The sequence below is a fragment of the Saccoglossus kowalevskii genome, chromosome 7 (assembly GCF_978046115.1).
Source record: "Saccoglossus kowalevskii chromosome 7, keSacKowa6.1, whole genome shotgun sequence".
Lineage (NCBI taxonomy): Eukaryota > Metazoa > Hemichordata > Enteropneusta > Harrimaniidae > Saccoglossus > Saccoglossus kowalevskii.
In genome coordinates, this window is record NC_140647.1 from 36267003 (window position 1) to 36279550 (window position 12548).

The 12548-nt window shown below is 34.2% G+C and overlaps 1 protein-coding gene across 3 annotated transcripts in view; it reads right to left on the reverse strand.

The window, feature by feature from the left end:
- The window catches only part of LOC144352788 (peroxisomal carnitine O-octanoyltransferase-like), a 55335-nt gene extending 43085 nt beyond the window's left edge, over window positions 1-12250 (reverse strand). The window contains exons 1-4 of one of the 3 annotated variants that reach the window (XM_085501529.1): window positions 12174-12250; window positions 8409-8550; window positions 6701-6825; window positions 4484-4662 (exon numbers count right to left, since the gene is read on the reverse strand). In XM_085501529.1, coding sequence (XP_085357655.1) covers window positions 4484-4662; window positions 6701-6825; window positions 8409-8517 — 413 coding nt within the window. In that variant the 5' untranslated portion in view covers window positions 8518-8550; window positions 12174-12250. Of the gene's footprint in view, window positions 1-4483; window positions 4663-6700; window positions 6826-8408; window positions 8551-9236; window positions 9270-11766; window positions 11840-12173 lie in introns of those variants that run through there. The other 2 variants (XM_085501530.1, XM_085501531.1) reach the window with 2 other exon arrangements.
- Between the last annotated feature and the right edge of the window lie 298 nt (window positions 12251-12548).

Here is a 12548-nt window from a genome sequence, read left to right on the forward strand (position 1 = left end):
TCATCACGTTCGATTATTGTTTTACCTCCACCAGTAATACGGACATTTGTTATTTTACTATTCTGTAAGTACTAAAAATATAGTGTTTGATTTGTTAGTGTCTATCCAAAACGACGTTTCCAACTCAGCCCATAATGGTAACGTCTAACCAGTGTATTGCGCCCTCAATATTTTGGACAAAAGTTCGTGCAAAGAATTGTGAACTCTACCACAAAGCTGAAGCACCGTGGCTGAATTGAATACATATACTAGTTCCTGAACGGGTTACTGCACCATTTGTGTATTTCTCATGTTATTTAGTTAGTTATTTATTTATTGCACAAGAATGACCATTATAACAGAACTTATAAACAAAATACAATAGTAGTAATTCCGGCGTGAACCATGGAAATAGTCCTTATGGACTAGTCCAGTCCATGGCCCAGACCTGTCAAGTAGAAATTTACAATTTACTAGTAAAGGAAAGGAAAATTACTATTTACATAACGAAAATTAAAAGGTAATCTATATGATTTAGATATAAATATGACTAAAATATTGTGTGTAATAATAATATAAACTAACTACTGGTACAAGAATTTATATGCAGAAGAAAAGAAAAAAAATTTTTTGCAGAGAAATGGTAGGTAATCGAGGAATTTAACAAAGCAAATAATGTTTCATTTCATATTTAAATTTGTTTCTGTTGTTGATGTTTTTGAGGGAGTCTGGAAGTGAATTCCAGTGTTTTACTGCAGCAAATTTAAAATTATGTTGTGAAACTGTAAGTTGAGCAACAGGAATTGACAAGTTACCGTTAGACACTGAACTTGTGGGATAGCAACATGGGTAATCATTAACATACTTACTGAGGCTATGTGCATATCTGTTGTGTTTAAGGTCGAAGATAAATAGGCAGGTTTGTAATTTACAAAGTTTGTGAATATCAAGTATGCGTAATTGGATAAAAAGAGGAGCAGAATGTGCATTGAAGTGCAAGAAGGTGACAAGGTGCACAACTTTTTTTTGTAAGAGCAGAACTGTTGGGTATGTGTTTCCCCAGATTTCAATACAGTACATTAAGTGTGGGAGAATAAGTGTGTTGTAAAGTAGGATGAGAATTGATCTGGCAACATGGTGACGAATGCGAGATATAATGCCCACTTTGGGACTAATGGTTTTCACAATTTTTTCAATATGAGAATTCCAATTTAGGCATGGGTCAATGGTTACTCCCAGATAAGTGGCTTTAGACACGCCCTCTATCAACGTATCATTGATTGCGAGCTGTCCCTCCACTTTTCTTTGCAGGGTTTTCAGGATCATATAGTTTGTTTGTACAACAGTTTCAAAATCATTATTAATATTAGAAAGATCAATAGAGTTTGTTTGCAGGAATTTAAATAAATTTGTGTCATCCGCAAAGAGGCAGAAATTAAAAACATCAGTAGAGTGGTTAATATCATTTATGTACAGAAGAAAAAGTAAAGGCCCTAATATTGATCCCTGGGGCACCCCATGTATACCATAGACTATGGAAAACGGGACATACTTCGGGAAATTTCTAGTAAAATGTATTTAGGTATTTAAATGATAGTAAGAGACAAATATTTATTTACATTTATGAATGAAACCTGATAACAAAAGGGTCGACGTGACCCAAGTAAAATAGGCTTTTAAACAATAGGAATTATTTCATTGCAATTCTCGCTGCAGTAAACAGTAGATGTATGTGACTATGAATATCACTGCAATGATTCAATGTTGTATTTATGACAATAAATAAAGTTAAAAGATTTTGTTGAATAACGGTACAACAAAAACATGAACCGGTAAACCTTTGCGCTGCTAAGCTTGAATAATCAACTGCTGTCAATCGATGTCACGTGACAAGAATGCACTAAAACATGAATCGTCAGTCTAGTTTTCACAAACATTTACACAGTTTCTAATGCGTTGCCAAGTACTAAAAACCAAAAACGGTCTATAGTTCAACGAAGACAATGATAATTGTGTTAGCCAGAAATATCCATAGTTGTTTGAAATGAAATTGCTATGTTTCAGTATTGTTCACTATTATGTATTCCGAGTGTATGTGGTGATATAGATCGTATTCTGAAAATAACGCAGCGTATGATGGTAAATGGAATAGACATGAAACTGCGTGATCAAACGATCTCTAGATATGACGATGACGGCAAATTTGACCAATTTTGTTACATGTAACTCAGTGAGAATTTATTTAACTTTCTTGGTATGGTCTTCGTGGCTATTCTTAACAAAATGACATTCGTGTCAGAACCGATTGGCCAACATTGACGTGTATGAGACCACAAGCCTGCCCATAGAAACACCACATGATCCGAATGGAAAGTATTTTAAAACTCGCCAAAATAATCACACCTCATATTGTTCGCATTTATTCAGGCTTGCGAATGATATTGCAATTAATCAGCGTATACTCTATTTCCTGTCTTGTGTTTGAACTCACCAGTGTATAGTGAGACAAATGAAGACGTCACGTTATTATCAAAGCAATGTTAGACAGACTTCAGTCAGGGAATAATTTTTTAATTTAACAACAGTTTCTAAATTTTGCGATTTGAATTGTGTGTACACCTGTACATCGCCATTTCTCAATTATGTCTCAAATTTCAAGAAACTCTATTTTTCGCTTATTTTAGGCCAGACTTTTATTATCCCTTGTTTCGCAAACCCACCAAATGAAAAGGAGCCGAAAATGAAATAAAAAGAAAATTTTATTTCAGCGTAATTTCTCACGCCCGCCGACTTGTGCAAGTGCAAAAATTGCTAAAAAAAACTTATTTTTATCGCTATTTTTTTTCCGCCCACCGCATAACAAACCCAAGTTGCATTTTCGTGGGAGTATCATGATCAAAATACCGAAGTCTCATGCAGATGAGAAACAAGGTAATACATGGAATATAATTTTATTTCATTTCTTCTCTCCGATCAATGATCTCACTTACAATTCTTTGAGAATCAAACAAATCTAAAGGAAAAAAAGATTAATTTTATTTTTTTTCCACCCTCCTCAAAAACATTGCCTTATAAAAACTCGAGAAACAAGGAATAAAAAAAGTCAAAAGTCGAATCTCAATAGCAGGTGACTAACTCAAATTACCTTTCGATGTGCCGCTTTCTAGCACTTCTTAAAGTAGAAAGCAAATATCACGATTTGATGCATCGTCTTAAATCTGCGTTTCCAACGAAAGTTGTTGCGAAATGAACAAAATGTCAATGTCAAATCGTTCTTGTCTTCGGAACACGTTCCATATTAGACCACATACAGAATGTTCCCTATTGGAACGTTATAGACAAAATTAAGACTATTCAAAAAGTTATTTTCTGTTGTAGTATTCAAAAATACTATTGGACGTGATCTGGTATACATTCAAGTAAACTAGTGTTAATAAAATGTCATTTGATCATAGAACATCTATTCTTATTTATTTTGAACTTCAAGATTAGATCATCATGTATGTCAATGATTTCTAACATTCGATTTTGAATTGACAGAATTTGCTTAGTTGTTCGAGTTTGGGATGTAAAAACTGGATCTATTCTCACACTCTTTTTGCCCTCGTCTATTTTCACTCATATGATTACCAACAGATTCAATATGAACGCCGCGATTTTCTTCGGCATCCATCTTCTACAGAGTGAGCGTGCAATTGTACAATCGGGCCTATAGCAGACACACTCACTAGAATTGCATGAAATACATAACATGTTACTAAATGCAGTGACAATACAATACAAACACGTGTTCTGTTTCCATGACTTCTATCACAGAAGTCATGAAAACAGAACACGTGTTTGGTCACATATAAAATAAACACCAATTACATGACGGGTATTTTCGATAGAAACAGGTATAATTTCCACTTATATAACAATTGAAAAAACTGTGACTCATCTTGGTCAGTCAATATCTACATGATGATTCATGATGCCGTGCGATTCGACAGTTCTGGTTATTATTTATTATAAGTAGTGGCGGCCGCGATCGCTACTCACACATGATCCCAAATAAGACCGGACAATGCCACGCGCACAGTATTCTCCACGTATGTGTAAATATACAGACTTCGCAAAATAAGGTAAATTGTATGTAAAATACGTACGTATACGCTGCGTGCCACTTAAGCCGGGAATTGGGGAAAGAAACCATCAAAATACGTAACGCATATGTACGTATATTCAACGATTTGTATACATAATCATATCTGCGTATACCGAACGTATACCGTGAATATACACAAAATGTATATCTGCGTATACAATCGTATTTTAACGATTTTGCCCAGTGAGTCTTATTACTAGTACACTATAATATGAGGTTATTACAAGGATACCTCAAAGTATGCACGAAGTCAGTACAGCGGTAGTAACAACCAACGCACAGCATAGTATCGACCAACTTATAGCGTTAAGGTGACAGATGTATAATAATATTAAATAATCATAAGAAGTTACTTACTCTCTTAACATTTTCCAGAAAACAAATGTATAGTGGAGTGTGAGAGAGCATATTTCCAGCCATGTACCATTCTCTGGTGGCCATCTGTCTTCAAAGGATGGCATAGGTCCACACATGTTATAAACTGCTGTAGATGTTCGTGATGACAGGTAGGCGTGCATTTCCCACCAATGTTCAAGCTATAGTCAAATAGAATTATATTTTTTTCAGACAATGTATGTTATTGTGAATTCATATACTGCAAACTGAGCATGAAGCAAGATGGCGTCGCCCTCATTGCCTCGGTCAAGTGGTTCGTGATGTGTAGGAAAATCTATGAGTCATGGGGCTTCCCCTGACCTAGATTTCTTTTTCTGTCATTGGCTGAATCGCTGATTAATGCCTACAGTTTAAAATAGTCATTTTGACTGACCGGAGTCTATTGTGGCTAATTGAACGTAGTGAATTTACCCTATTCAAAGTTTAATGAGGTCAAACTCTCAAATATGCAAATACATTCTCAAAATTGTGTTGTATATCTTGTCACTGACAAGAGATTTGCATAATGTCAGTTTATTGACCAAGTAATAAAACTCTTTCAATTTCACAATTATTGCTCTTTTCTCAGACTTTTTGTGATTACTTTGCTAATTAGTCCCATCTTGAGTTTATAATTGAGCAGTGCTTGTACCCCCCCCCCCAATTAAACAGAAATCCTGTTGATTTGAATTTAATTTGATCAGAGATGTGTAATATGAGTATTTTTATATCTAGACACTTTTCTCGTTGGTAAAATTCTATTTTTATTTTTTTCTAAATCTCAAAATTATTTTTTTGAACTACTTTTTTTCACACAAGATTTGATTAAGCTCTTTATGTAGAGCAAATTCCATGTGTGGCCATGGTAAATCAAACCACTGTTGTGTTTTGATATATCCAAGGTTGCCCGTCACAGGCCTCCAGCCTAAATGCAGATACCGTGGAATTGTTTGTTTTTTATTAATTGGGGAAATAATGAGCTGATGAATTGAGACTTTTGATTCAATAGAATTTTTTTTTTCATAATTATAGTGATAAACTACCTTTAATAGTTATTTTTTAGAAATTAATTAAAATTACTAATCTGCCAAATGTTGGTCTGTACTTGTATATGGTGAATGAGGAAATTATACTTTACAGTACTGCATTTAAGAATCAGGCTTATATTTATTGCCTCCCATTTAACTTGGTGTTATTCTGACTGTGTATATTGCCAATTTCAATAACTAATTGTCTGGGTATAGGGCGCCACCAAGTGGTAGATTTTGATAAATAACTCTCAGGGTTTAAATTTGGGGAATTTTTTTTGCATGGGAAATTACTCGTCTAATGATATTCCATCATACACAAGATCAACAGAACTTTATTAAACCTTAATTATTCTCTTAAGGTCTCACACCACTAATCAACCAATGACCGTTTGTAGCCCTCAATTTAAATGCCTTGCAAAAACCAGGTGCTCCCTATTTGAGGACTTGATCACCTGGATCAAAGGCAAAGACTAGCATGTGGTCTTTGTTTACTACTTAGTGGCTGTGTACCTGTGGGTTTATTCTGTGTGTAATTGGATGTTCTAATCTTGGTGTTTTTCCAGTGATTTCTCTAGGTGCAATCAAAATACAGTAGGCATGGCATGTCTTGTTTACTTGAGGTTTGCAAGAGTTTGAGCTGGCCAACATGTTAGTTTTTTTCATGTGATTGATTACTGGCATGTTGATTTTCCATTTTTGAGCCATGTTTTCAACTTTGTTCATCATTTTCATATAGCAATCTCCTCATGTTAACATTGTCATCTATGGAGTTTTAATTAGTGGTATGAGCCCATCATGGTCAACAGACATACCAAGTTCGAATGAATGTGTCCGTGCATAGAAAAGATCCGGTTCCACAATGACAGAAATATTTGATTTTTTAGCACTAAAGCAGTCACTTGGTCATCTTGAATTGAATCATAAAACAAATGCATGTACATATGTATGATAAGATGTGTGATGTGTGTGTAAAGTTTGAACAAAATCAGCCCAGGCATGTCAGAGGGTGTGTGGGTGGACGGGTGGACGGAGAGACAAATAGACCAACATTTGCATAAAGGTGAAAATATCATCAAATTATACAAGATATACATTATAAATCCACATTTTAAAACAAGCATACAGTAGTAATATATCACATCAAAATGAGTTTAAACAGCAACCCTACCCAATTTCTCTCATTTTTGGCTTTCTCTAATAGTTTTTCATGAAGTTTTTTTCCATTGCCAGCACCAAACGCTCTCACCACGTCTTCAGTAGTCTTATACTCTTGCTGTGTGACATGAGGTTTTACTGAAAATTAAAAGTAAACAATAAAAGTGTAAAAAGAAAATAAAACAAAATTATATCGGTGACAGTTTGTTTTTTTTTGCCAGTTTTTTGGCTGTAAATTTTGTAATTTCTAACATTATTCCATATTAAATAAACTATTCTATTCTATTCTATTATTTGAATGATCAATGAATGGTGATAGAAGGAATGAGACACACTGTATTCTTATTGAGTCACTAGAGAGTTATTTACTTTTATTTCTTATAAAATGTTATTGCTACATACTGCTAGAAACTTGTATTTTTAAAGATGCAATAAACTATATTACCATTATTATTATTAAGAGAAGAAAAAAATCATTTTTAGGTTGCAGCAAAATTGGCTATTCATCCACTAAGGCATTGTGATTGGTTCAAATTGTTTTTGATTGCCATTAAATCTTTTTAGAAGTTTTATGAATACTTTGTATGAAAAATATTCATGGCTTAAAAAATGACCTGTGATTCAGACATTCTCTAAAAGTTACTATACTAAGTATGCTACTAAAACAGCCTAGTCTATATATGTATATCATCTGAAAGCTTATATATAGGTGAACAAGATGTAATACTTGAATTGATATGTACATGCATGTTAAAAATCCAGGTATGCTGTTATATGGTGAATATTATTTTCTTACACCATGCATTGTGTCGCATACGACTTATTTACCACTTCCGTGTCACTGAGAATGTTCTAGAACCGTACTGTGTCTGGGTGGAATATTCTAGATTTTTTTTTCTAGTAACTGGTTGAATAGGTAATAGAACACTGTAGAAGGCAATAAAGGTAATGGAACATTCTAGAATTTGTAGTAAGTTCCAGACTCATTATGTATGCTGATGTAATGGTCTATTTATAGACAGTGGGGGTATATATAGGGGAGTTGTTCAGCACTGAGTTCAGATCGGAGATCTCGTTGAATTGTATTGGAGTTTAAGTATCTAGTTATTGGAGTAGTGGAGTTTTACCGCGTTATTGTACTTGATGTTTGCAGAGTATAATAATACCAGTACCAGTTGAAACCTCATCTGTTGGCTCCGTGTTCGCATGTTATCATCGCTTCCAGGGAAGTCTCTCTGTTGCTGTTGCCATTTTGGTATTTGAACCATCACACCTGTACTATATCAATTACGGTAATATTACGTTGCGTGTGACACATTGTGCTAGAGCGATATTGTAATTTCACATTTTAGGTAATTATCATAAATTTAAATCAGATTTCCATTACCTAATGGACTGCGGCAACAAAGCTTTTGACTTTTTAAAACACTGTACTCTAGCTATGACTAATTAACTACAGACATGTTACTAATAACCTGTTGTTTTCAGATGAAGTATAGGTTGGTTAAAAAATCAAAATTAAAAAAATGTCTGGATCACATTTCCCCTGCTGCTACTTAAAAAAAAATGTGTTAGTTAGTACATGGCTTCACTATCCATAAATTCCTTTCATGGTTTTAAAATCATGTAAAGATATGCCACATGGTGGTGGTAGTGAGGATCTTTCAAGTTTAGACGGTAATAATTAATAAATTATGAAGACAAGTGTGAAATTTGATCACCTGAATCTAAGTATTTATTGAGAGTCTCTTCCAATGAAGGCACAGGTAATGATGGTAAAATATCTTCATTCTGGAAAGTCTTTTCCACTATGGATGCTGACATTGCCATCCTTGATCTGTAAGTGCTTAAAGGTGATTTGCCCTAATTGGAACAAATACAAATAGTTAACCTACTGCAGACATCTATGTAGTTGTCCATAAAACTATGGAGCCACTCAATTAAATTACAATCTTATTCAGGAATACAATATAATTATAATTAAATTGTCAGTGGTCATTTTTGTATTGTTTTTATTTGTCATTTGTAAAAGCCTTGTACTTTTTGTTTCATGAAATAACAAAAAAAAAATACTTAAATTGTATCTAGTGAATCTATAGAAATTTAGATGGGTTGGCCAAAGCTTAATAAGAGGATATTTGACATGACCTTAAATTATTGTATTTACCGGTAGTTATAGAATGAGTTGTCATTTTTATTTGATAAAAACCTTGCCAAAAAAAAAAATTTTACTACATAAAAGTTTGATAAACAAAAGCTTAGAAAGAAAAAAAGAAAGAACTAGTTATGCAAATTAGGAAATTAATATATGCACAGATATTAACCCAAAACTATGTACCAAGTTTCATTGAAATGTAATAATTAGTACTTGAGATATCGGATGAAAAATCCAAAAATTGGCCAAATTGCGTATCTTGTACACACACACACGTCTAACCATCGTTGTGACCATTCACACCTGGGCTGAGGGAGCCAGGAAGTGAGACAGATTACAATACCATCAGAATATTGATTAAAATCGGCAAATTTACTATCATGCAAAGCGATACCTCATTGTATGACTTCACTTTGACTTCAAATTCGGGCAACCGCAACGTAAACAAAACATGTAAACAAATATAGCACTATGAAATTTGGGGTTTTAAAACTTTTTGAACCCTGATAGCATCAAAACCAGCCTACCAACTCATAAACATCCAGTTCCTGCGATGCAAAGATTAATATCAGGAATTATGTTCATTTAATAGGGAAAAAACTTTGTGTACCAACATTCTGACATCGCTAAACAAATCTTGTCAAAATGGCGTTATTCATGTTAACGTGGTCGATCGAAAAACCTGCGATATTTCTGCGATACAACCAATGACTTTACTCGATGAAACAATGCTTCAATTTTTGTACATAAATGATTTTTTTTAGCACAGAATAGCATACATTGTCATTTCAAAACGTCGCCATTTGCATTTACGATCGTAAAAGCATCCATAAAAATCACCCAATTTAACATTTAATAAAATGCGGTCTGACAAATAACAAATCAGCCCACCAATTTTTAATGATATGTTTTGACCATAAAATGTCAAAATCGAGGACAAATAGTAGTTTCGCCCCGAGAAGAAGGGTTAATAAAATAAAGTTCTTTTCAATCACCTCTAAATCAAACATGAACAATTTCTGGGTAAAGGTATGAAAATTTGTTTGCGAAAATGTCTCGCTGCTGTTAAAATAGATTAAAAAAAAATATGACCTTATTAAAAAATTGTGTGAAAATGCTTGAATTCCGTAATAAACAACAAAGTTGTAAAAAAACATATAGCAATGACAATGTCAAAAATAGTGACCGGCTGTGTACCGATCACGTGACAATGCTTTGCCCATACCCGCAACGTGCCTTTGCCAGGGAACGAGGCCAATTCATACCTAATACAATGACCATTTCCAGACCAGGGATAGAGGGACTGTGATTGGATTAACTTCCAATATAGTTGCGTTATGTTTGGATTAAAACACAACTCTATATAGGGTCGCTTTAATATTAATATAAACCTTCCACTTTTTCTAACCCTAAGCTACGTAAACTTTACTTAAATTCAATTAAATATTAATAAAAATTATGAAAAATAGTTGGGGTGGTCACTTGGTAGGTGTAAAGTTAAATGGAAGTTGTTACAATGTTGATAATACAAAAACATAGGATATCTTGCAAAGGCTCCCATTGTGTGCTTCACACACCGAATTCAATAAATCTGATATTGTATTGTATTGTTACGAATTTGATATATCTGTAAAAAAATTCCTACAGTATACGTCTGTTTCGTAACTTCTAATGGCTAATAACTAACACAGCCATTGATCATTATTTGTGAATGCATATTGATGAAATTGGGGAGTGTCCTTGTTCATATGCATAACCAGGGTTCTTCCCAGCCTGATTTGAGCGCCGGTCGCTAATTAATAATAATTATATATAATAAGTACCGTTTTTCTTGTATCGCTGACTGAATATAGCTTATGATTTAATTTTATGAGCGAGTCATGAAGCCAAAAACATCAATGAAGTTTACTACACTTGAGTGCAAGTGCAGATTAAACGAACGACAGCTGGACGCATTGCTGCCAGTGAAGTGAGCAAGTTATTATTCAACTCGACAAATCCTACACACAAGTAAACTTGCAATGGTAATCCTTCCTTCTGTTTATTTATCCCTGTCTTCCCTTCCATTATCTTGATGTGTGCCTTATTCGTTTGTTAAAACTAACAGAATGTCAATCAGAGGTGAAAACAAAAACACAGTAGGCCGATGTCACAGTGTATGTTGATTATGAACAGTGGTGTCTTCTTTCATTAAAGTTTTGTTGTGCGTTAATTTTTTGCATTGTGTTGTGCGTTAAAACCAACAAGCGGACAATAGAATGATGGTCCAGTGGCCGACATCTTGTGTGTATCATAAACGAATAGAATAGTGCTGGTCGCTAACTTTTTGTCCTGGTCGGATATTCTGAGTGCCGGTCGCTAGCCGACCAGCATGGGCAGATCCCTGCATAACATATCATCGTTCATAAAAAAGCTGATTGCCATCAGTTTACCTTATTGTGAGTGAAAAATATAATTACTTTTGGAGCCATTTCTTTAATTTTACAATTTCATTTGTAGCATAATTACTAGTTTTGCAAAACAGATATGTCGTAAATGTTGCATTCTACATTAAAAAGTATTTTCTGAGCCCCTGATTTCTGAATTCTGAATAGTTTTGGTATTTGAGTTGAACAATTTGATCAATAACTCTAACCTCTATTAGAAGCACATCTCCAAAAAAGCGTAAATAAACCAAAAATCACATTGTTAAACTGACTCATTAAAATCTTAGAAATTTTGACTATAAAAATAGCTCTGTAAATTACGTGTGGCAAGTGCTACTAATAAAGCAAGTACAGTGAAACTTGGACCGCGCAAACACGACATTGGACGTTTTCACTAGTCCGTCGTGTTTTTCACTGACAGCACACTTTATTTACCCTATTAGCAGCAAATTTAAAAACGACACACCAACGTTCTCTTCTAAATAAATATCAACTTACTCTGCTTACCAGCTACTGTCCCTGTGTCTACCGTGTAGATATTGTTAAACAACTTACATGTAAAGTTCAACACAGAGAGCTGTTTACGTCCCGGCACATACCATTGTTACAAAATAGGAGGGGCAAGTTTAAATTTAAAAATACACGAGACTGTGATATCTATGGTTACCTACATTATTATACTTAACTACGAGACATGTTCAACACTGACACAGGTTAAGAAGAGCGACATATCCCTAGAATTATAAGTTAAACCATGACCTATTTTTTGCAGTGAATTGATCCAGTGAACTTACTGTAGTCCGCCATTTCAAAACGAGTTGGTTATAATAAACACTGCTAAAAAACTAGACTATGTTGGCTGAAACCAGCATTATACTTAAAGTAGAAGAAAGTATATCATCTACCTGGGAGTCCAATGAGTGTGCAAAAATAACGATGAATTTCAATGACCCCGCGCACTAATACACTTTCTAATTGCAGTGTGAGCAATCACTTTCCAGAGGGCGTTTGTTCACAGGAGTAAATACCCTTTTGAGCAAACGCCCTCTGTGTGGAGAATATGATCGTCATAAACAAAAAAATAATGTTTGTAAATATCTGTACACCAAGGCCAGTATATGCACCCAAATAATGTTACTAATAATTGTATTCACTGATCTACTTTGTCATGTATTGTGTGGAATGTGAACGGTCTGAAAACTAAATGGACCAATCCCGACTTTCTGCTATTCTTATCTAAATATGACATTATTTTTCTTACTGAAACATGAAGCACGCCT